At 52.2% G+C, this 21,287-nt stretch overlaps 1 protein-coding gene across 3 annotated transcripts in view; it reads right to left on the bottom strand.

Annotated features, from left to right (window-relative positions):
- Mvb12b (multivesicular body subunit 12B) overlaps window positions 1-21,287 on the bottom strand; it is a 160,205-nt gene that overhangs the window by 79,559 nt on the left and 59,359 nt on the right. For 2 of the 3 annotated variants that reach the window (XM_076568837.1, XM_076568836.1), the window contains exons 5-6: window positions 20,326-20,455; window positions 16,761-16,883 (exon numbers count right to left, since the gene is read on the bottom strand). In XM_076568837.1, coding sequence (XP_076424952.1) covers window positions 16,761-16,883; window positions 20,326-20,455 — 253 coding nt within the window. The remainder of the gene's footprint in view (window positions 1-16,760; window positions 16,884-20,325; window positions 20,456-21,287) is intronic. The other variant, XM_042274821.2, reaches the window with a different exon arrangement.

The following is a 21,287-nucleotide window of genomic DNA, read 5'->3' as shown; positions in this document are numbered from 1 at the left end:
CAGGAGTAGCATACGCTCACGTCAGAAAGCAGTTTTCACTTTAGTTTTTAAAAGTTGGCCACACCTATTCACTGAAGTGTGTGTCGACACAATTGTTCACAAATGTACTCTGGCTTTATTTGCCATAGTGAAAATAGAAAGATCAAAACAGATGTGTAATTCCAGGTGACTGGGCTGGTTGACTTGTCATACTATGGTGTCACTCAGCAATCAAAGAGGAACAGACTACTGATATGCAAAAAGGATCAATCTCAGGGCAGCTATGCTGAGTAAAACAGGATAGAAGGGAATATGCATGAGATGACACCATTTCTAGAATATTCTAGAAAATGCATGTAACCTACAGAGCCAGACCAGTGGCTGCCCAGAGGAGGGGGGGATGCTTTACAGGGGTGCACAAAGGGCTTGTGGGGGACACACTTGTGACCTCGGTTTTGGTGAGGGTCTCACATGTGCACACACATCCACATTCAAACGTATACACAGCTTACAACTGCAAATCCCACTTCAACAAAGCAACAACACTCTCCTGTGTAAGAGTGAGGACCTGTGCAGCAAAGACGAGGGAGCTCATGGCATCCCAGAGCAGGCAGCAGGGCCTTCAGACTCTCCCTGTCACACTGAGTGACAGGAGGGGGGCAGGGACTCCAAGTCTGGAAGGTAACAAGCGGTGTCATGAAAACCTTTTCACTTCTTCCAGTTGAAGACAATGCAGACCATTGCCTCCTCTTTCTCTGGAATAAGTGCATTAAAACTGTAGCTGCCAACCCAGCTACCAAGGAGGCTGAGGCAGGAGGATTACTTGGGCCAGAAGTTCAGGGCTAGCCTGGCAACATAGTGAGCTACTGGATCCAAAAAACAAAAACAAAAACAAAACAAAAAAAAACAAAACCAAACCCAAAAAACCACAAAACAAAACAACAATGAAAACCAAATGCTCCTGGTGATTTCAAGCATAGGAATGAGAAGCAGACAGGGTAAAACACTGGATTATTTGCTCCCTCTGGGAACGTGAGGGCAGTGAGAACGATGGGAACTGGGTGCTTTATATGGAAACATGGCTAGCTGGCATCCACAGAAACTATCTGGAAAGGGAGTACACAATCCCTGAGCAGCTCAGGAGGCAGGTGCTGAGGTTGCCCCAAACTGCAGAGGTGTGCGTGGGGGTTGGGGGTTCCTTAGCCACTAGGCTAAGAAGGTGGCACAGTTTGCTGGATGTTGATTTGGGTGCCAACTCTGCCCTGGAGGTGAAGGTGCACGCAAACCCAAAGACACTGGAGACCACCACAAAAAGTTACACAGACATAAAGCAGTGCATATGGGGGTCAGGGCTGGGAGGGGCTGCGGGAGGAACTGGGGAGACCATGTGTGGAGTGGAACCTCAGCTGGCAGGAACCAAGTCTTTGAGCAGCAAACTGGGGTAGCTTTGATGACCTCCCGATACTAACGGGGACCAGTGAGCTGGGTGTGTTAACACAGCTGCTAGGCAGTTCCAAAACAGCATGTCACAACCAGCCCTGAGGGACAACCTATTTCTGTACACAGGTGCAGTGTCAACAGGCCTGAAGGGTGTCCAGTCTTGTGTCGTCACAATAACCCTGAAGGGAGAGCACACCCACCCACCCACCCACCCCACTCACGCTTTTCATTGCTCGTGTTTTCAACCAACAATGGCAAAGCCAGGGCAGACTCCCAAAGCTGTGGGCAGGACTCTAAGAGACGGCGCAGAGGACAGCCCCCGCATAGCACTGGTGTGATAGGGCTGACTTACCATCTACACCACGCGTCTGGGGGTCTGGGAGTCTGGGGGACATGACCCTGGGCAGTGCATGAAGGAGAGTTGAGGACAGCGGAAGAAGGACGCAAAAACACCAGGAATCGAGTTAAAGTGGGGGCGTGGCAAACGGCTACATGAATTTCCCTTTTATTCACACAAAACACCACTGGGAACAAGTCGGCTGCGACGCAGCGCTTCAGCACCAGGTGTGAGGACGTGCTTAATGAATGCCATTTAATGAGAAAAAAAAGGCTCTGATAAAACACCTGGTGCGAGTGGTGGGTGTGGGAGTCACAGGACGGGACCTCCACTGCACCTGCTGGCATTTTAATCAGCACCTTTTGGAGCATCCGTGCTACAAGCTGGTCAACAGTGTCAGAAAGAGGTCCCTGGCCAGCGCCCACACTCGCTGACAGTCTGGGGACCCTTGCTTCTTAAGGACCATATGCTCAGGGGCTGACTCACCCTGAAGGTAATTAAAATGGATCGTTTTCAGCTGGAAGGACCTGGCCAGCACGCAGACCCCTCTCTCAGACCTCCCAGCCTGGCTCCTGCTTCCGGGTCCTCTGAGCACCTGCACTGGGACTGAGCTCAGAAGGGTCCCAGAGAAGCCAGAGGCCACTCTTCCTTGGAAAGAGCAAGGCAGCGCGCTCCATCAGCTACAGGTCCGGCCTCGTTCTCATTCATGACTTTTCTTCTTTTGCTGCTCTCGAAGGCCACGTCCAGGAGAAGCCACTGCTGTTGTTTCTATAACCTGATGTGACACATTTCCACAGCACTGAAGGCCATGAGTGCTGTAAGCCTACCTCAAATGCTTTCTACACCCAGACAGAAACCGAATCCTAACTATCCTAGTGAGCAGGGCCACACCCAGGGAGAGAGGGCTGTTATCGGTGTGCACACAGGCTGTTTGCACTAACAAGTGCCCACAGACTCTGTCCAATTCGTTATTCTTTTGGGTTAATTTTTATATTTACGTGTATGTGTGTATGACTGTGTGCTGTGGTGTGCATGTATGTAGAGGTCAGAGGTCAACCTGTGGGAGCTAGTTCTCTTCTAACATGGACCCAGGAATAGAGTTAGGCTGTCAAGCTTGGTGGCAAGTGTCTCTACCCACTGGGCCATCTTGCCAGCCCTGTCCATTCATCTCTAACTGGCCCCTGCTATAAGCACTGTGCTGGTTGCTGCAGTGGGTTAGAAGCCAGAGTGCAGCACATTCTCCAGTGGGCACCCGCTACCACACACTGGACACGTACACAAGTCTTCTGCAAAGCAAAAAGCTCTCCATCCCGAAGACTAAAGGAGTGTCAGGTGGCAGGCTGTGGTTTCCAAACGGTGAGGGCAGGGACAACAGCCAGCATCTGCTGAGGTCCCCTGCACGGCCCTAGCTGGGACCGGAGAAGAGGCTCAGGCCACAGAATAGCTCTTCATGTGTCAAAACAACAACTCAAAACATGGCAAGGGCCAGGCAGTGCAGGGTCCGAGAGGAGAAGTGGGGGATGGGTGCTGACTCAGATCACGGAGAAGGGCCTTCTGGAGGAGGAGATGCTGGGGGCTTTGTCCCTGCAAGCCCCTGAGACCTGACAGTTGCCACTGTCCCACATGCCTCACAGCCACCTCTAAACCAGCCAGGAGGATACAGGTGGGGACAAAGAGGCTCAGAGGGGGTAAGGGACTTGCCCAAAGTCACCTAGTTAAAGAAAATGGCTGGGCTCCCATGGGAACCATGCCCTCCCTGTCTCACCACATTACCTCACTGAGGGGCTGCAAAGCACAGTGCAGAGCGGCTCACTCCCCTCGGAGCCACCCATCTGCCTTGGTCAACAGAACTCCAGCCTACCAACCTGACTACACAGTGAGTTTCCCTCATGGGCCTTCCCCCGGCCCCACCAAAGCATAATGCATTGGACAAGCCAGACAAACACAAACAAAAGCTGTCATAGGAAGACTAAGGAAATCACAGCGCCCCGAGTTCCTACTGTGCGGCTTTAAAGTGTGCGCAGCTCGACAGCATATGGCAAATCAATTACTAGTTTAAATCTTAAAACAAAAACATGGCAAATGCAGCACAGAAATAATCAGGTACAATGGTTCGGCTCAGATTACGGCGGCCACTGGAGTTTTGAATACAATTAATCATCGTTCCAGGCAATGGGAAGCCATATTGACACTTATTCCTAATTTGAATATTTAATTAGGGTGAAGTTCTTCATCAAATTATCGCAGAACTGGGAGAAAGCCTGGAAGACTTACACAATTACTATCTTAACCCCTTCCCAGCTGCTCCCTGCTGAGAGCACGCCCGCTCTGAGGGGGGAGGAGGAGGCGGCGGAGGCGGCGGCGGCGGCGGAGGAGGAGGAGGAGGAGGAGGCGGAGGAGGCGGAGGCCCGCTCTGCCCTGGCCTGCTCTGCCCTGGCTCTGAAACTAGGGAGGCAGGAGGAGTTAGGACTGCAACAGAAGGACGCCAAAGGAGGACCCCAGGCTGTGAACCAGGCCTGCACTGACCCGATTCCGAGACGGACCCTGAAGAGTAGGAAGCGACGAGCTGTGTGCTTTTGGAGCCTCAGCTGCAACAGGTCTACCTACATTCCCCACTTAATTCTAGCCAGGCCTGCAAGGAGGTGCCGTTACCCCATCTCAGAGAAGGAGAAACAGAGGCCTGGAGCAGTGCTGAGATTTGCTCAAAGTGGTCAAGACAGCCAAGTTACTCGTCACCCAACAGTTCCTACAGCAGCTTCCTCCTGGCCCTGGTCTAATCATCAGTTAATCAATATGGACTCTCAGCCTGACCTCTGACTTACATTCATGCTATAAACCACATCTATATACAAAGACATGCTCGTGGTGTGATGTGAGAGTTAACATCAGTAACCAAGAGAGGAATGAGCCGGGTGGCGGCGGCACAAACCTTTAATCCCAGCACTCAGGAGGCAGAGCCAGGTGGATCTCTGTGAGTTCGAGGCCAGCCTGGGCTACAGAGTGAGATCCAGGACAGGCTCTAAAACGAATGTGCCTTGGCTAAGGTACCACGCATGGAAGGCAGGCTGATGACAAGCTGCTGTCTTTAGGACCATTCAACCTTGTGGGTTATTGTTATTCAGTAAATTCTGACTCTGGGAAGACACAAACCTGCCCAGCCGTGTCTCTGGCAGAGTGTGCTCAGGGCCCCACCACACCTGGCTTTTCATGTTGGTTCTGGTATTGAACTCAGGTCTTTATGTTTGCCTGGCAAGCACTTCATGGGCTGAACTGTATGCTCAGCTCCCCCAAAAAGGCTTTGGTTGGCATTTCATTACATCCCACCCCAGTGATGACACAACCCAAAGTAAGGACTCTCTCCTCCAAGACACCTCTACTCTCAGCCCCCACTCAGGCTAAAGGCCTCTTCTGAGCTCCATGGAGGTGCGAAGGGTCAGTGACAGACTGGGCCACAGGGGCAAAGTGTCTTAATGATTCAAATGGGCTCCATCACCCGCTTTTGGGGGGCCTCCTACCTCCCTCTGCAATGGCCCCTTCAGCAGGACAGAAGGAAGGAACCACTCCACACAGTCCAACACCACATAGCCTCTCACCAGTCACCCACCACCAGACCTAAGTCCGGTCACAGCAGGAGACCCCTGGATCCATCAGGCCGGCTCTGAGCAAATGGCGTCAGGAACTTTGAAACTTTCCTTTGTATATTACATTAATCCATATAAGAAAATCTCGCTTTTAATGAGGAGTGATGTAGTCACAAACTCTCCAGAGCCATAATTAGAGCAAACTAATTGAAGTTGTGTTTTGACACACTTTCCAAATTCACGGGTGCCGGATGACATATTCACAACACTGCTGCCGCACAACCATGGCGACGGCAAAATCATTAGGCTAATAACGCTTATTTGCATTCTTATCATGCCGGCAGCTCTCCCTTAAATACTGTTTCTACCACTGCTCCTTTACTGGAACTTTCCACTAGACGGTATTAGCAGTAATTATTAGTGCTTTAGTGGAATTTTAATGTGAAGAATAACAACGTGCATTAGCACACACTGAATGGCTATGCCGTCTCGTGACCACCACCCCTCTGCAGGTTTGGGGTGCTCCCCGGCCCGGGCCCCAGGGTCACCAGATGCCATCTTTGCAGCATTTATAGCAACCTCACAGGGTCCACACCCAGTGAGATCTGAAGTTCCTCATTTACTGTTTCAAACGCTTGATGAGAAAGTCTTTCTTCTCTTTCTCCTTCTCTCTTGTAAGGACAATAAAATGAAATAGTTAAATAGGGATTTTTCCGAGCTGTTAAAAAAATTCTCAATTTACAATCCTGTCTTGGCCAATAATACTAATGAGTTCCAGGAGGCCAGGCTGTGGCCAGTCTCTGTCGCCACCCACCCTCATGGGGATTAAAGGCAGACAGGGGACAACTCACTAGTGGGTGGGAGGAGGGCTGGATCCACCAATGTGGAGGCACTGTTTGCCACCAGCAAGGCCAAGTTTTTGTATGTTTAACTCAGACAGACAGACAGACACACGCACAGGCATGCACAGGCGCGCACGCGCGAGCATACACACACACACACACACACACACACACACACACACACACTCACACCAAAGACTCGACAGTTTTAAATAATGGTTATTAATGACACGCTCTTTGAAAGTGACAAATTACTTCTGATATTTAGAATCCAAGAGGTATGAAGAGTGATCATGTTCCACAGAACATGACAGGAGATGACAGTGGACACACAGAGCTCTCACTGACCTGGAGTGGGAGGAAGGCAGGGGGTCTGCTCGGGGCACTGGGCTGGCGTACACGGTGGTGACCACAGACTGCCCCGGCTGTCCATGTTGTGACTGAGGGCACATCCTGGCGGGGGGCACACACCCTAGTGGTATGCTCATCTTCGGTGGAAAACCTGAGGTTCTTGCTGTGTTGTGGGGAGACCTGGGAGCCACTGAAATCCCAGACTCCTTAAGTATCCTAGGATTAGAAACAACCATGGCTTCATTCACAGCCCATGAACACGCATGGGTGGAATTCCCAGCTATTCAACGGACTGTGGGACCCTGTCAATCCTCCACTGAGAAGAATCAGACAGGCAGAGAAAACACTTCCTTAGAGAATGGTCAAAGACGATCTGTTCCCCCAAAGCCTGGAGGTTTTCTGTTGACCAGCTTACAACCTGTACCAATCTGCTATTTTTCAAGTCACAATTACTTCCAAAAAACTAAAAAGGGGAGCAAACTCCCAGAGCTGCCGTGGCGCTCTGATTCACCGTCTTTATTCACTACACTTAAGTTTTATTACAGTCCAACCATGCAATGCCAAACACCTACCTCCCATATGAAAGAAATGAAGAGGAAAAGAGCCAAGCCTGGCCCAGGGCCGCACCCTTCCATCCCAGATGATCAAGTCTAATCCTATAAACTGAAATATTTAAAGAGGCACTAAACCTCACTGACCCAACTTCTAAAAACCAGGAACACATGGGTACCCCTGGCTTTTCATCTCCTTCCAGCTGACATGGCCGCCTTTCCGAATTTCAAGAGCAGCAGCCAAGCCCATAACGAGCTGCATGTGTGAGAGCCCAGGGCAGGCGAGTGGCCAGGCGGCGCTCGAAGCCCCAGACCCCAACCAAGAACCCCAGGCAACAGTTTCCTCCTCTAGCCTACTCCATCTTAAGAGCCATGGAAAACATCTTGGTTAGCAGAATAAGTTTCTGGCAAGGAGGAAGTGGGATGTGGGCCATGGGCTGGACAGCTGTGTTTGGTCTGGCGCCAGTTCATACCTGCTGGCTATAAGAAACACCGAGGCAAAGGGCTGAAAACCAGGAGGCCCGAGGCTCCTTGGAGGAAGAAGCAGGGTGCGCTCGTGGTCCTGGACTCTAGTGCTGGCTTCTCCTAAGCCTCACTCTTTGCAGGTCAGTCTTCTCTCTTAAACGAGAGACTGCATTGTTTACCTTGGAAAAGATAAAAGCTATGCATGCACACGTATACACATGTACACACATGTACACATATGCACATACACATGCACAATCACAGGCATGCACTTAAGTATTTATATGATGCCTAACACAGGATGCTCAGAAACTTGTAGCTGAAATGATAACAACTGTATTTATTCTAATAATCACTATTAATATCATTCAACTAGAAAGAAAACATATGCTGTTCAAGAAGGATCTTTGAATTGAATTTTACCCAACCCATGGGCAAAAATTCAACCCAAATAAACTCAGAAGATTTTCTGAAAGTTACTGAAGGCAAAGGATTTTATTAACTATCCAAATTAATAATTGAAACCCTGTCTTGAAACAGAGCAGTCTAGAGGGGAGGGAGGTGAGGCCCCCGGAAGGAGTGCGGGCAAATCTCATTTTTACTGTTTCAGATTTCCACTAGAGACCCAAGTGAAATATTCCACGGAGCTGCCTGCACAGAGACTGTCAGCTTCCACTCTGATAAAAGGTAAAACATCCTCCTCTAAGTGGCCAGGTTCACAAAACCAACCCCAAAGTGAGCTGATAAATCTGGCCTGACGCACGAAGAACTATTTTCATAATCCTGAAAAAAGGCCTTTCTCCAAAGCTGGGGGCTGACCGCACAAAGAGCAGGGTGACTGGAGAGCGAGCCTCAGGAAGGACTTGGCACCCACAACCCGGCTTTCCAGGACAACCTCTGTGCAGAAGCTACACAACCAGCTCTGTGAGAAATGAGACACTCGCCATGCCACACCAACTACAGCACAGCGTTCTAGCAAATTTGCAAGCAGTAGACACCTTGTTAAAACCCGGTGTGAGGACTGACAGCCGCCGTGGCTCAGAGGTAGGAGCCATATTGACTAATAGTCAATTCTTCATTAAACAGAAGCCCTGACTTCCCAAGACGCCATATTAAAAATTAATATCTAAAAGTGTATTGCTCAGCCTAAAGTCATCATTCATACCGAACAATACCAAACTGCATTCTAATGAAATTTCTCCTTCAAAATTCCCCGACACCAGCACGAAGCTGGGTTTGGCTTCAGAAGTGGTCGAAGGCTCTGGTCACCAGCACCTTACTGGGAAGGTGGCTTTCACAAGACTCACTCTGGTCCAGAATCAGCAATACTGCCCAGAACCCTGCTGAAGTGGGGTGGTGGATGTGCAAGGGGATGATGGCATGGGTGGGACCTTTGGGTATGGACGGTACTGCCTTCAGCCAGCAGCTACAGCTCAAGGGCACCACACTGGACCCCTTCAGTGTGAATTCAGATGCTGATGTCATATCCAGCCAGGGGGCCTGGGGAGGCGACGTCCAACCCCTTAGGAAGTCCCTGCCACCACTTCCCACTCTAACTGCTGGTCTGGAGCCTGGAGAAGCTGCCTGTTTAAGACAGCGGAGTGCCAGAGGGCTGTCTCTCAATCGGGTGCAGGCCCAGTTCTCAAGGAAAGCTCAATAAACTCAACAACCTGGGGCCATGCAGTCACAGGCTGTGGGCACAGGGGAGGCCTGCAGGCTGAATGGGGCTGGCCTACGGGCTGAGATCTGGGCTCTGACATAGCATCTGTGGACACTAGGAAAGGAACCTCATTCCTTTAATATCCATTTCTCTATGTAAAATGGGGCTGACAGCAGTGCCTGCCCCATGGAGCTATTGTTCCGATGCTTGTTTACTGCTCATGAAGTCCCCAAGACAGGGCTGGGCAGCCCAGCTCTGCTGTGTGGGCGCTGCTGCTGGGGCTGGGGGACAGGAGTGCTGTACAGACAACACGAGAGGTGAAAAGAAGGTGGTAAGTGCACACTGCGGCTAGCTCCACACCAGCTCACATCACAGTCAGTCAGTCAATACATACGTTCTGAAATTACTTCCCACATGCTGGGCACCTGGGACTCAGAGGTCTTAACCAGTCTGCAGCCACATTTCACCCCAAGCGCTTCCTGTATCCGAAGAAACGTTACAGCTGAAAGGTTCCAGCTCATGGCGCCAGCGCACCACCATCACCGCTGCTTCTTAGGGGGACCATGGCCAGTCTTCTTAGGGGGCACCACGGCCAGGAGCATGTCCAGCCCAACTCTTCACGAGGGAAGAGGCTAGCACAGGTGGGCACTCTCACAGTGGCTGCCAGAAGGAGTCGCTGCTGACCCCCAGCAGCCTCACCCCCACCCCAGCTCTGGAGCCCAGGCCTGGTCCCTGCAGCATTCTTACCCCTGCCCCAGCTCTGGGGCTCCTCTAGCAGCCAGCTACTGGTCCTCTCTAGGGAGTGGTGTGAGGCACACAATGGATTCAAACTTCAGAGCAAACATCTGTGCACCTTGGGTAAAGAAGCTTTACACCATGGTATGCACCTTAAAAAGCATCTCACTAAACAAATAAAACAAAATCTGGGTGGGTTTTGTGAAGGAGAGAAAATCACACTGCAGTGGTGCTGAGCCCCATGCTCTCTGGACAGGACCAGGGCCGAGCGCCCACCCACCCCCGACTTGCCCGTGGCTCACCATGGAAGACCAACTCAGAGCATGCCACGGCTGCTCACTGTTAGCAGGGAGGAACAATTCCTTGGAACCAATTCTGACACTTGTCTGCTGCCTGACCAGGAGGTGGGGTGCATATGGCCCTTCTGAAAATGACGGCCCTTACACCACACCACAGCGTCTCACCCCAACCCTCAGGGCAGAGCCATCCCCTACGCAGACTCTGCCAGGCAAAGGTCTGCAGTGCCGTCTCCCGCCATGCAGAACAGGAAGTGTGTGCCACCACACAGGAAGAGAAGACACGGCCTCCCTGCCCTGAGCTGGGTGGGCCTCTCACTCCAGTCCTGCCTCAGCAGGTGAAGTGGCAGATACATCTGTGGTGCAAAGATAATCTTGTAATTGAAAGCTGACAGAAGGCAGCTGGAAGATTTGAGGCCGTCGGTGTAGACATGAGGACTCCGCTTGCAGGGGACCTCCTGTGCTAGTCGGCCAGAACATTCCATGAGGCAGCTAACCTGGGCCCTGGGTCCAGCAGGGAGGCGGGGTTGGGCAGGCAGGATGCTGTTTGGCTCATGGGCTGTGACAGGGGATGTGACAAGGGTGAGAGCAGGTGGCATGATTTCCTATCTCCTTCAGGAAGGGCCATTAACCTTTTAGATGACAGCCCCGGGACCCAAATGATGGAACCATTTTTGAGGTCAGCAGGATCTATGTTCTTGAAACCTGACACCGACATGCAAAAGTTGTGACTGAATCGTGGTGTCCCCGAGAGGGAGACTAAGTGCGTGTGACAGGTCTTCTGGCGTCAGAATGCCCCACTTCTCAGAGTCTCTGTCACAGAATGATAATACCCATGCAAAGAGTTCAGTACAATTATGTCTGTCACTGAGAAACACACTTTGGAAACTGACTGACAACTTTCTGGGAGCTGGCAAATCACTGGGGGATCCCCAAACACCTCTAAGCAGCAAGCACCAGGCCGCAGAGAGGCCAGCTTGGCTGACTGACACCTAGGAAAGGCTCCAAGCAGCTGCACCTTGAGGGGATGATGCTATGACCCCTGCTGGAAAACGTGCAGTGCACTCTGTGGCTTTGGTGAGACAGTCCTTTCTCCTGGGGGTCAGATGTCCATGAAGGACAGGCAGGCCTGGTAGGGTTTCTCCTATAGGACCACAGGGTGCAAACAAGGACTCGTACTCCAGGCCTGTGAGTAGGGCAAAACACAGCACTGTGTGCACGTGTTCCAGTTTCTAGGCAGCCCCCATTCAAGGTCTACACAGAAACGAACTGTATCAGCATGTCCAGCACTCGGGGCCCTGACTACTTATTTCAGATGGGCACTGGAGGGGCTCACACAGCAACCACTTAAACACACCAGTGCTGGGCTGAGACACAGCATCAGCACCACTGATGCCTGGGTGTTCTGCAGGGCCTGTCTGCACCTATCCCAGGTACACCACAGGAGCTTTCCTCCTCCTGGAGGCCCTGTCACTGACATCAGCACTTAAGTGCAAGGGGCAGTACCTGTGGAATCTGGGGCAGGTCTCAGTGGCCAACACCTACTCTGACATCCCAACATACCACTGACCAAGGCTACCACAGCACGGTGTCTGTTGAACCTGAATTTCTAAGGGAGGGAGCACAATGGGTGGTTTTAATTTGTCAATTTGACACAACCTAGAAACCCCTGGGAGAAGTCTCCGTGAAGAACTGTCTAAATCAGACTGGCCTGTGGGCGTGTTGAGTTATCCTGCGTATGTGAACTGATGTTTGGAGACCCAGTACAAAAGTGGGCAGCACCATTCCCTAGGCAGGGGATCCTGAACTGTATAACTGGATAAAGCAAGCCCAGCACAAGCCTGCGGCACGGCATTCGCAGCTCTCTGTTCCTGGCTCTAGAGGTGATGTGGCCAACTCTCCTGCCTCCTGCTGCTCTGGCCTCCACTGTGATGGACTGCAGCCTGGAGTTAAAGGCTACAGAGAACGAGCTAAAGAAACCCTCCTCCTCAGCTGCATCATCAGGGTATTTCATCACAGCAACCGGAACTGCACCAGGCCAGGAGAGGAGGGAGATGGACACTTCCTGACTAAGGTGTGAGAACACGATTCCTCGGTGGCATGGAAGTCCGAGAGACCCCACCTCCTTTGCTATTGTGACAATATCCCCGGATAAACAATGCCAGAGAGGGAGGGTTTAGCTCACGGGTGCAAAGCTTTCATAGTCAGCCAGCTCTGTCGCTTTGGGGTGGAGGGAGACATGTAGCTGAGTAAAGCTTCTCACCTCAAGGTGGCCGGAAAACAGGAGGCTTGGGGGGAGACTCCAGTGACTCACTTCTTCCTCTCGAGCCCCACCTTTCCAGTGTCTACCATTTCCCAATCACCTGTTCAACTGCGAATCCATCAGTAGTTTACTTGCTGATGAACTCAGCACTATCATGATCTAGTTATACACACACAGTCTCACCTCCAACACTCACTAGAGGCCAGACTAGAGGTCTGTCCTGGATCTCGCTCTATAGACCAGGCTGGCCTCGACTCACAGAGATCCTCCTGGCTCTGCTGAGATTAAAGGCGTGTGCCACCACCACCCGGCTATTTATTTGTTTTAAAAGAGAAATGTTGAAAACCCAGTGCAGTGGTCCATGTCTCCAATCCCAACACCCAGGAGGCACAGGCAGGTGGGGCTCTGGTCTACACAACAAGGTAGTAAGTCCCAAGGTTATGGAGAGACCTAGTCTTGGGGCGGGGGTCCAGCCACCTTAGCTTCCCCCCTTCTCCATTCACAAACGCTCATGCTCGCTCTAATGTTAACCATTTAAATAGCTGAAGCCAGCCGCCTACCTGTTCTCAGGTTAAAATTCCACACTGCAGTCTAGCAGTTTACTTGACTCTCTGCAGAACCTGCCGGGTGTGACAGGGACACAGCATGGCCATACACAGCAGGGTGCATGCCACAAGCTCCGGATCAGTTCACTTCACATGCGAGCACGCGCGCGCGCGCGCGCACGCACAGACACAGACACAGACACACACACACACACACAGACACACACACACGCAGACACACACACACAGACACAGACACACACACACACACACACACACAGACACACACACACACACACACACACACACACACACCCTACCTCTGGGCCAAGTCTTCTGGCCCTGTGCTGTGGACCACGTGACCTGTGGGAGGTCTTTCTTTACACCCACTGCCTTCTCCCTCCTGGGTCCCAGGGGTGCTGCAGCTGCAGAGTTAGCCGATTCTGTCCCTATCCTTGGCACAGCCGCTCTCCCTAGTGACTGTGTCGTCTGTGGGTTGATAAGCATGACTCTGACATCTTTATCAAGCTTCTGATCCCACTGCTCAGCAAGCCGGGGCCAGCAGCCCACCAAGATCCATACCCTGTGCCCCCCAAGAGGCAGCCACAAAGCTGGCTCACTTAGCTAAGGCCAGCCCAGCAGAGGGGTGGGGAGCTGGGACATGGCCTCAGCCCTCAGGTCACCCCATCCTACTGGATAATGTGCCTGACACTGATGGGCAGGGGTGGAATGCTTGCTGGCTGGAGGGAGATCTAGCCTCCAGGTCCTGGACAAAGTGGTCTGCCCCAGAGACCTATCAGAGGTTTGTGGGTGAAACCAGGGCTCACTGTACAGAGGGTGAGCTCTGCCCAGCTATTTTATACTGCTTTTGACACAAATTCCACTGAACTCAATGCTCAATTCACCGGACATCGCCAACGAGCATCCTACCTACCCTGAGGCCTTTGTTTAGGAAGGCGGGGAGGGGCCCCGATCGAGTTCCACCATGACTGCCCCTGAAGCAGTGGGGAGGCTCGGGTGCTGCTGGGACGAGGAAGGTGACGGCCTGTCACCTGTGAAAAGGTCAGCAAATGCCCCTTTTGTCTGAAGTAAAGTTGGAAATGACAGCTCTAGGAAAAGCTGCTGGGAACGCTTTAAATCCAAGTGTTGGCAGAGCACATGTTCTTGGCTTTTGAAACGGACTCCCAGGCTCATGAGACAGCTTGTCTGCCACCCACTCCATCTCCCTCCCAGCGTGCATCCTGCCACCTTCTAGGTGGCCAGTAGAGGGCACCCCGCCACCACGCTCCTGCAGCTACGCTCTGGTTCTCAGATCAGGTGTTCCCACACAAAGACCAGGGAAGTACCTGATGTTTGCGATTTACTGCTCCTTGGGAAAATCATGAACTTGCTATATATGCGATGATGTCACCTACATAAAGGTACACAGAGGAACGAGCTCAAAGGAAATGTAACAAAAGGTTATGAGGATGTGCTCACTGGAAACGGGTTTGTTTTTCCATTAAGTTCTATATTCTGCCAATTCCCCACAAGCACTCAGTGCTCTTGTGATTGAACAGCTCGGCAGTGCTCACGGATGGGAGTCATCTGGAGGGGCAGCGACATGGTTCCTCACTGTTGGAGAAGCGTGTGCTGTGACAGAAGAGGGGCTAGCCCAGTGACCTGAGCACAGGCAGCCAGAGGGGTGGCCCAGGGGAGGCCCAGGGTTCCTGTGAGCACAGGCTCAAGAGGAGAAAACAGGAATGGAAGTGAGGTGCCAGTCTGCCTTAATTCTGGGGTCTGGAGTTGGGACACAGCGGGCTGGAAGTTACGGGCAGGGGTGGGGTGTGGAAATCTGGGCGGGGGTAGTCTACGGGGAGAGCTGAGTCTTCAAGTTACCTTAAAGCTGTCAGCCCCTGCAAAGTCCCAGCATGCTCAGCCCTTCCTGTCTTCAATAGAAAATTGAAATAATAACAATTCTTTAAAAAAAAAAATCAAAGATACTGGATAGGAAAAGAATAAAATCCCAAAGCCAACTCACAAAAGATAAAAACAGCAAACCCAGATGACTTAAGAGGCTCGCACGGGGGCACACACACACACACACACACACACACACACACACACACACACACACACACACTGCCTGTAAATCAACACCCAGCCAGAGAGGAGACTGGGAGAAACACACAACAGCATTTGCATACAGGAGGTGATCCTCCTGAATGCTGCTGGCTTAACTCAGCCAAATTAGAATACATTTTATATTGACTATTTTGACATTTGTTTTATTTGGCAAGTAAAACAGAACTGATCCAATTTCCTTGCAGCCATTGTAAACCATAAACTGTGCTCCAAGGCCATAAAACACAGAGCCTTGTAAGGGCTGTGCTGGGTGACGCCACCCTCCAGCCCCACCAGCTCCGGGCTACCGGCTGTGGCCTGGCTCTCCTGTGACAGGCAAGCTCAGGACATACATTCTCTGTTTCTTCTGGGACAGTAGGGACCCCGTCCAGTAAGTTTTTGTCAAGTCAGCACAAGCTAGGCCCATTAGGAAAGAGGGAACCGCTCCTGAGAAAATGCCTCCATCGCTCGGTCTGCACGCAAGTCTGTGGGGCACTTTCTTGATTACTGCTAACTGATGGAGGGCCCAGCCACCACGGGGAGCAAGCCATGGAGAAAGAACACTCCTCCACGGCCTTTGTCAGTTCTGCCCTGTCTTCCTCAATGATGGGCTATGACAGGATGGACACCAAGTAAGTCTTCCCCAGGTTGCTCTTGGTCAGTGGTTTTTTGTTTGTTTGTTTGTTGTTCTTCACAGCAATAGAAAACAAATTAGAATGGCTTCATTCCACGCAATAGGACTTATCAACTGCTTGAGGTGATGCCCATTTCTGGGTCCTCCAGACCACATGTGTCTTTGGAGACTGTCTCTATTTATCCAAGGCAGTGGAGCCCCGAGGGCTCTGCAGCTCTGCAGTTAACTCAGACTTGAGCTGACAAGAGCACTAGAGACAAGTGGACCTCACCCAGCACAGACGGCCGCCCGGAACGACGCCGGCAGAGTTATTATTGTAACGGGAATGCAGTCTCCTGAAAACTCACCACTTCCTAAGGACTTCTAGCCTGTAGACCCTGGAAAGCACAAGCATCATGGGCAGCTAAGCCGTCCTGCGGGTCTCGATGGGCTACTGGCAGAGCTGAGAGGGAGTTCTGTCCTCCGGAAGCCAGGGCCCTGGTAACTGGCCGCCACACACACCTGTGTGTCTATAAGCTCACTTGAATGGCAAGCCAATTTTTGTGTTTTGTTTAATCTGGTTTGGTTTTTGAGACAGGGTCTCACTATGTAGCCTTGGCTGGCCTGGAACTTGCTACATAGACCATGCTGGCCTGGAACTCAAAATCTGCCTGCCTCTGCCCTCTGCCTCCTGAATGCTGGGATTAAGGGTAAGGGACACCATGCCCAGCTTGACCAACCAAGTTTGAGCTCCACCTCTTGCTGTGTTGGGAACCTGTGGTATACCCATGATACAGACTATTAAGAGGCCTTTATACACACAGAACACACAGATTTCTGACCATGACTTTTTAAGGCCCAAGTTTAGACCTGCAAATTTTCAGCTACATGTTGCACTATTTCAGCAGATATTAAGTGGGTATTTTCTAAACTGTTGCATGGCTTGGCAGCGCCCAAGGCCATGGAAGTGCATGGGTGAGATCCTCAGCAAAGCCTCACCTGGGAAGGTTTGGGGCTGGGGTGGAAGCAGCTGACGACTGTGAGGGCGTGGTGGGTTGAGATGAGTCGTGGTTTCTTGGCACTCTGCCCATGCGATACCAGATGCCCATGCTGTTCAGTTCCCTGCAGGAGAAAAGGAAAACCTTCAAGGTGCTGCTGAGCTTGGAGCACTGACCTGAGCCACAAAGCCAACCGTTACCCCATTATGCGCTGTCTCAAACCCCAGGAAGACCACTCTCCCTGTAAGACAGGCTCCCTCACCCCTTCATGCCCGAGCCTGGCATGGCTGCAGCTCAGGCCCTCTGTGTGTGATGTGGCCATCTTTACCTACCTGGGCATGCCCACCTGCCTGCTCTGGGCATGCCCACCTGCCTGCTCTGGGCATGCCCACCTGCCTGCTCTGGGCATGCCCACCTGCCTGCTCTGGGCATGCCCACCTACCTGCTCTGGGTATGTCCACCTGCCTGCTCTGGGCATGCCCACCTGCCTGCTCTGGGTATGCCCACCTGCCTGCTCTGGGTATGCCCACCTGCCTGCTCTGGACATGCCCACCTGCCTGCTCTGGGTATGCCCACCTGCCTGCTCTGGGTATGCCCACCTGCCTGCTCTGGGTATGCCCACCTGCCTGCTCTGGGCATGCCCACCTGCCTGCTCTGGGCATGCCCACCTGCCTGCTCTGGGTACACTGCCTTGCTTGTTGGCATGTGCTCACTATTCATTTTACCATCTCACTGCTCTCAAGTACTCTATGTGGTCAGGGGGAGGCAGCTGGCAAAGGCTCTGGAGACACATGCCTGACTTCCAAGCATGAGAAGGATTCTTCTTCTAGTCCACACACACTTCCACATGTCAGGATTTGGCCCCTCATAGATGGGGGTCACTGCGTGTGGCCTCACTCCAAGGTCAGTTGGGAAGATGACCTCAAACCCTCAAACTAGAGGCTCACAGCCCACAAATGAGCACAACCAAGAGTAGATGCACAGCATACATGGTGTGGCAGCCACAGTGGCCATGAGTAGATGCACACCGTACACGGTGTGGCAGCCACAGTGGCCGTAAGTAGATGCACAGCGTACATGGTGTGGCAGCCACAGCGGCCGTGAGTAGATGCACAGCGTACATGGCATGGCAGCTACAGTGGCCAAGCTCCACACTGCACACCTGTGATGTGAATGAGGCAAGCTCACTCTTGGCAATCAAACAGGATACCTTCTGCCACGTGCAAGCCCTCTCTGCCACCCCAAAACGGTGTCTATGGGACTGGAAGCTGAGGGACAGCATCTCTTCTTCCAAAAATAGAAGGCGTTTACTCTGTGGGTCTTGGGTGCAGCTGGGGGGGTGGGAAGGGGAGCTATTCTAACCCTGCTCCTGCTGAGAAGAGCGAGCCCACCTTCTCCGCCCCGCTGCAGCCTGTACTTCAGTGGACGCTGCACCCTTTCCAGTCTGAGATTTCTGCCTCTCAGAGCACAAGTTCAGGCCCTTGAATGTGGCACTCAGGTTAAGTGACTTTGGTACTTAAAAATCATGCTATGTCTTCTAGGAGAGGATGTTATGGCTCAAGATGAAATAAAAATTGTACTCTAGCAATTTAAAAAATTATACCAAGGAAGAAAGATTCTAGCTTTGTTTATCAAGACAAATACTGATTTAAAAAAAAAAAACATTCTTCAGAATTGTTTAAAACAGTTAAAATTGCATCTTTTAAAAATAGTATTGTAGGGGGCTGAAGAGATGGCTCAACAGTTAAGAGCACTGGCTGCTCTTCCAGAGGACTCAAGTTCAATTCCCAGCACCCACATGGCGGCTCACAACTGTCTGCCACTCCAGTTCCAGGGGATCTGACACCTTCACACCAATGCACATAAAATAAAGTTAAACAAATTATTAAAATAGTATTGTAGAGAGAGATGTGAAGAGTAGATGCAGGTGCACTGTGGAAGTGCAGTGGCTGCTGTCCTGTGAATGGAGCCTGTGGGGTGCCGGGAGGTCGCTCTGCTCACAGCTTCCGCCCCGCAACCTGCTTGCACAGTTAGTTTACCTCAGGGCACAAAGCAGGATTTGCAGGTGTGGGAGGGATGGCCAAGCCCTTCCTTTCCTGTTCATTGTTGGTGCAGGGGATGGGGCTCTACCACTAACACCCAGCCTAAACCCATCTTGACGAGAGTACGTGAATCCACGGGGGCAGAGGCTGAAGAACCTCAGCTGCAAGACCCAAGATGCAACCACCTCAGTGCAGGAAGCATCCATTTTCCTGGGTTCATCCAGCCCCACCCCAGCCCTGCCCACCTGACCTTTGACCTCCTGCACATTTTGGCACAGCTACCCTCCTTCCCTGTTCCTCCTTGAGCTCTACTGAAGCAGTACTCAGTACTCAGGCCAGCCAACGAGGGAATGACCTTTCCCAGGTAACAGTGACCAGGTAGGGCCGCCCCTGATGCTGGTCACAGGAATCACAACCAAGAACACTGAATTCTAGAACTGTGACGGGAACCACAGGAAGGCAGACTTGCTAATCTCTGAAGCCGCTCAAAGGGACAGCAGTGCCATGCCTCCCCAGAGGAACAGGTGTCAGACGGAGTCCCACCAGAGGACCCAGAGGGAGGAAATGAGGTGTTCTCATCCTCTGAGTTCCTACTTCTGCCTGCCTAAGCCTGGCTGCTGTGTAGGCCAACAAACGCCTCCTTTTGCTTAAGCCACCCTGGGTGGGCTTCCCGTCACTCAGGCCCAGAGGTCCAAGGGGAAGAGCTGGGGTTTGCCTGCACTTGGAGTTTACGGAGCTGCTCTGGAACCAGGCCCTGCTTCCTTCTGAGGCTCCAGGTGACCAGGACCCAGTGGGCCCAGCCTCCAGCAGGCTCTCTGCTATTAGAAGACATGCATTGTAGAGTCCTGTAATATGTGGGTTTCTTTCTGACTTACAACCAGTGTGTCTAGAATAGAACCCAGGGGACCACTATTTCCCTCTGGGTCCAGCGTTAGCCCTGGTGTGCCCACAGGTGGGCCTCTGTTCCCTGGTTAAGCCACACTCACTCCCACTCTGCCCACCCAGTTCAGCCTTCTCTTCACAGCTGGTTCTCCTGACTCAGAGATCTATGCTTAGTAACCCTGCCTCCTGTCTTAACTGGAGTAGACCAGCTCATCACATTCCCCTCACTGTCTGAAATGACCGTGTTCATCTTCTTGCTCCCTGCTCATCTCTCTTTTCAGAACAGCCTCTCTGTGAGGACAGGGCCTCTCTCTTCCCTGCTCACAGGATCTGTCCAGTGGTACAAACGGGTTGGCCATAAAACGCCCCAGGCTGATGAGCAGTGTGAAGAGTTGAGGTCCACAGCAGCACCCAGGCAGCATGCAGAGGGCCTGAAAGGTGATTGTACAGGGACCAGAAGGCCCTAGGATGGAGCTCCACTGTAAGCTGAGGTAGCCTGAGGTCAGAGTCAGTGATGAGCACCAAGAGCAAGAGCTATGGATTATGGCTGAGCCTTACGAGCCATGCAGGAGTGGTCCCAGGAGTGGCCCAAACACTCCCAGGGGAGGGAGATCCGTGTGTGGAAACACTGTTCAGACTTACCCAATGAATGTGTACTGGGGAGGTGCCTGCTTGGTCCGGCCCATGATGCGAATGTCACAAATGGCAGCTTCGGTTGAATCCCGGGGAATAAATTTAATGCATAGCCTCTTCTTCCTAAAGGCCACCTCCTCTAAGGAAATAACAACAGAAAGGTGTGAGTCTGATGGAGACACTGCCTCCTCTCCCGTTTGGGCTGCAGAAGGGATGGCCACCCTTGTCATCTGGAAGAAGCCCCTAAGGACGGGTGATGGCAGCAGAGTACACCAGTCAGCCTGCCCTGCATCCAGGGCCTGACCCCAGACATGCTGGCCTAGAAGGAGCTCCCCGAACTGCTGCCACTGCTGCCGCCGTCTGCGGACACCACCCAGGGACACGCCACAGTAAGGCTGCTCTTGCTTTTCAGTTTTTAGTACAGAAATCTTCAAGCATACCCCAAGGAACGAGACCCGCAGGGCAGAGCCCCCTGCTTCTGGTCAGCACACTGGCTCCAGCTCTTCACACACCTTTAATTTTCCTGTCTGGATATATGGAACAAACCTCCCAGCACTACGTCATGTTGCCCAGCTTTACCCCAGAAGGCATGGCTGTCATGACCCTGCCATTTCTACCAAGAACAAGAAAATTCCTGAACTCATGGTCTGAATTCAAGTTTCTCCATCATCGCACAATGCCCTGCCCTGCACTGTCTGGATCCACATCTAGACTGTGTGCTCTGCAGTGGGCTGGCAGCTCTCTCAGTCCTTTTTACACTAACACCACCCCTCGAGGCTCCTTGTTGCTTTGTTCGGCCCTCATCCAGTGGCACGTCGGAGCTGGCTGGCTTTGGCCCAGTCAGACCTCTCTGGAAGGCAGCGCATGTGTGGGTTCCCAGGGCCACCGCACTGAGTTCCACAGCGGGCCCGAGGCCTGGATCACAGCACACTCCTGTACACCGCTCTCACTGTGGTTTGTAGGATGCGCGT

The sequence above is a fragment of the Peromyscus maniculatus genome, chromosome 4, assembly GCF_049852395.1.
Source record: "Peromyscus maniculatus bairdii isolate BWxNUB_F1_BW_parent chromosome 4, HU_Pman_BW_mat_3.1, whole genome shotgun sequence".
Lineage (NCBI taxonomy): Eukaryota > Metazoa > Chordata > Mammalia > Rodentia > Cricetidae > Peromyscus > Peromyscus maniculatus.
The sequence above is the reverse complement of the archived record's forward strand: the minus strand, read 5'-3'. Positions and strand labels throughout refer to the sequence as shown.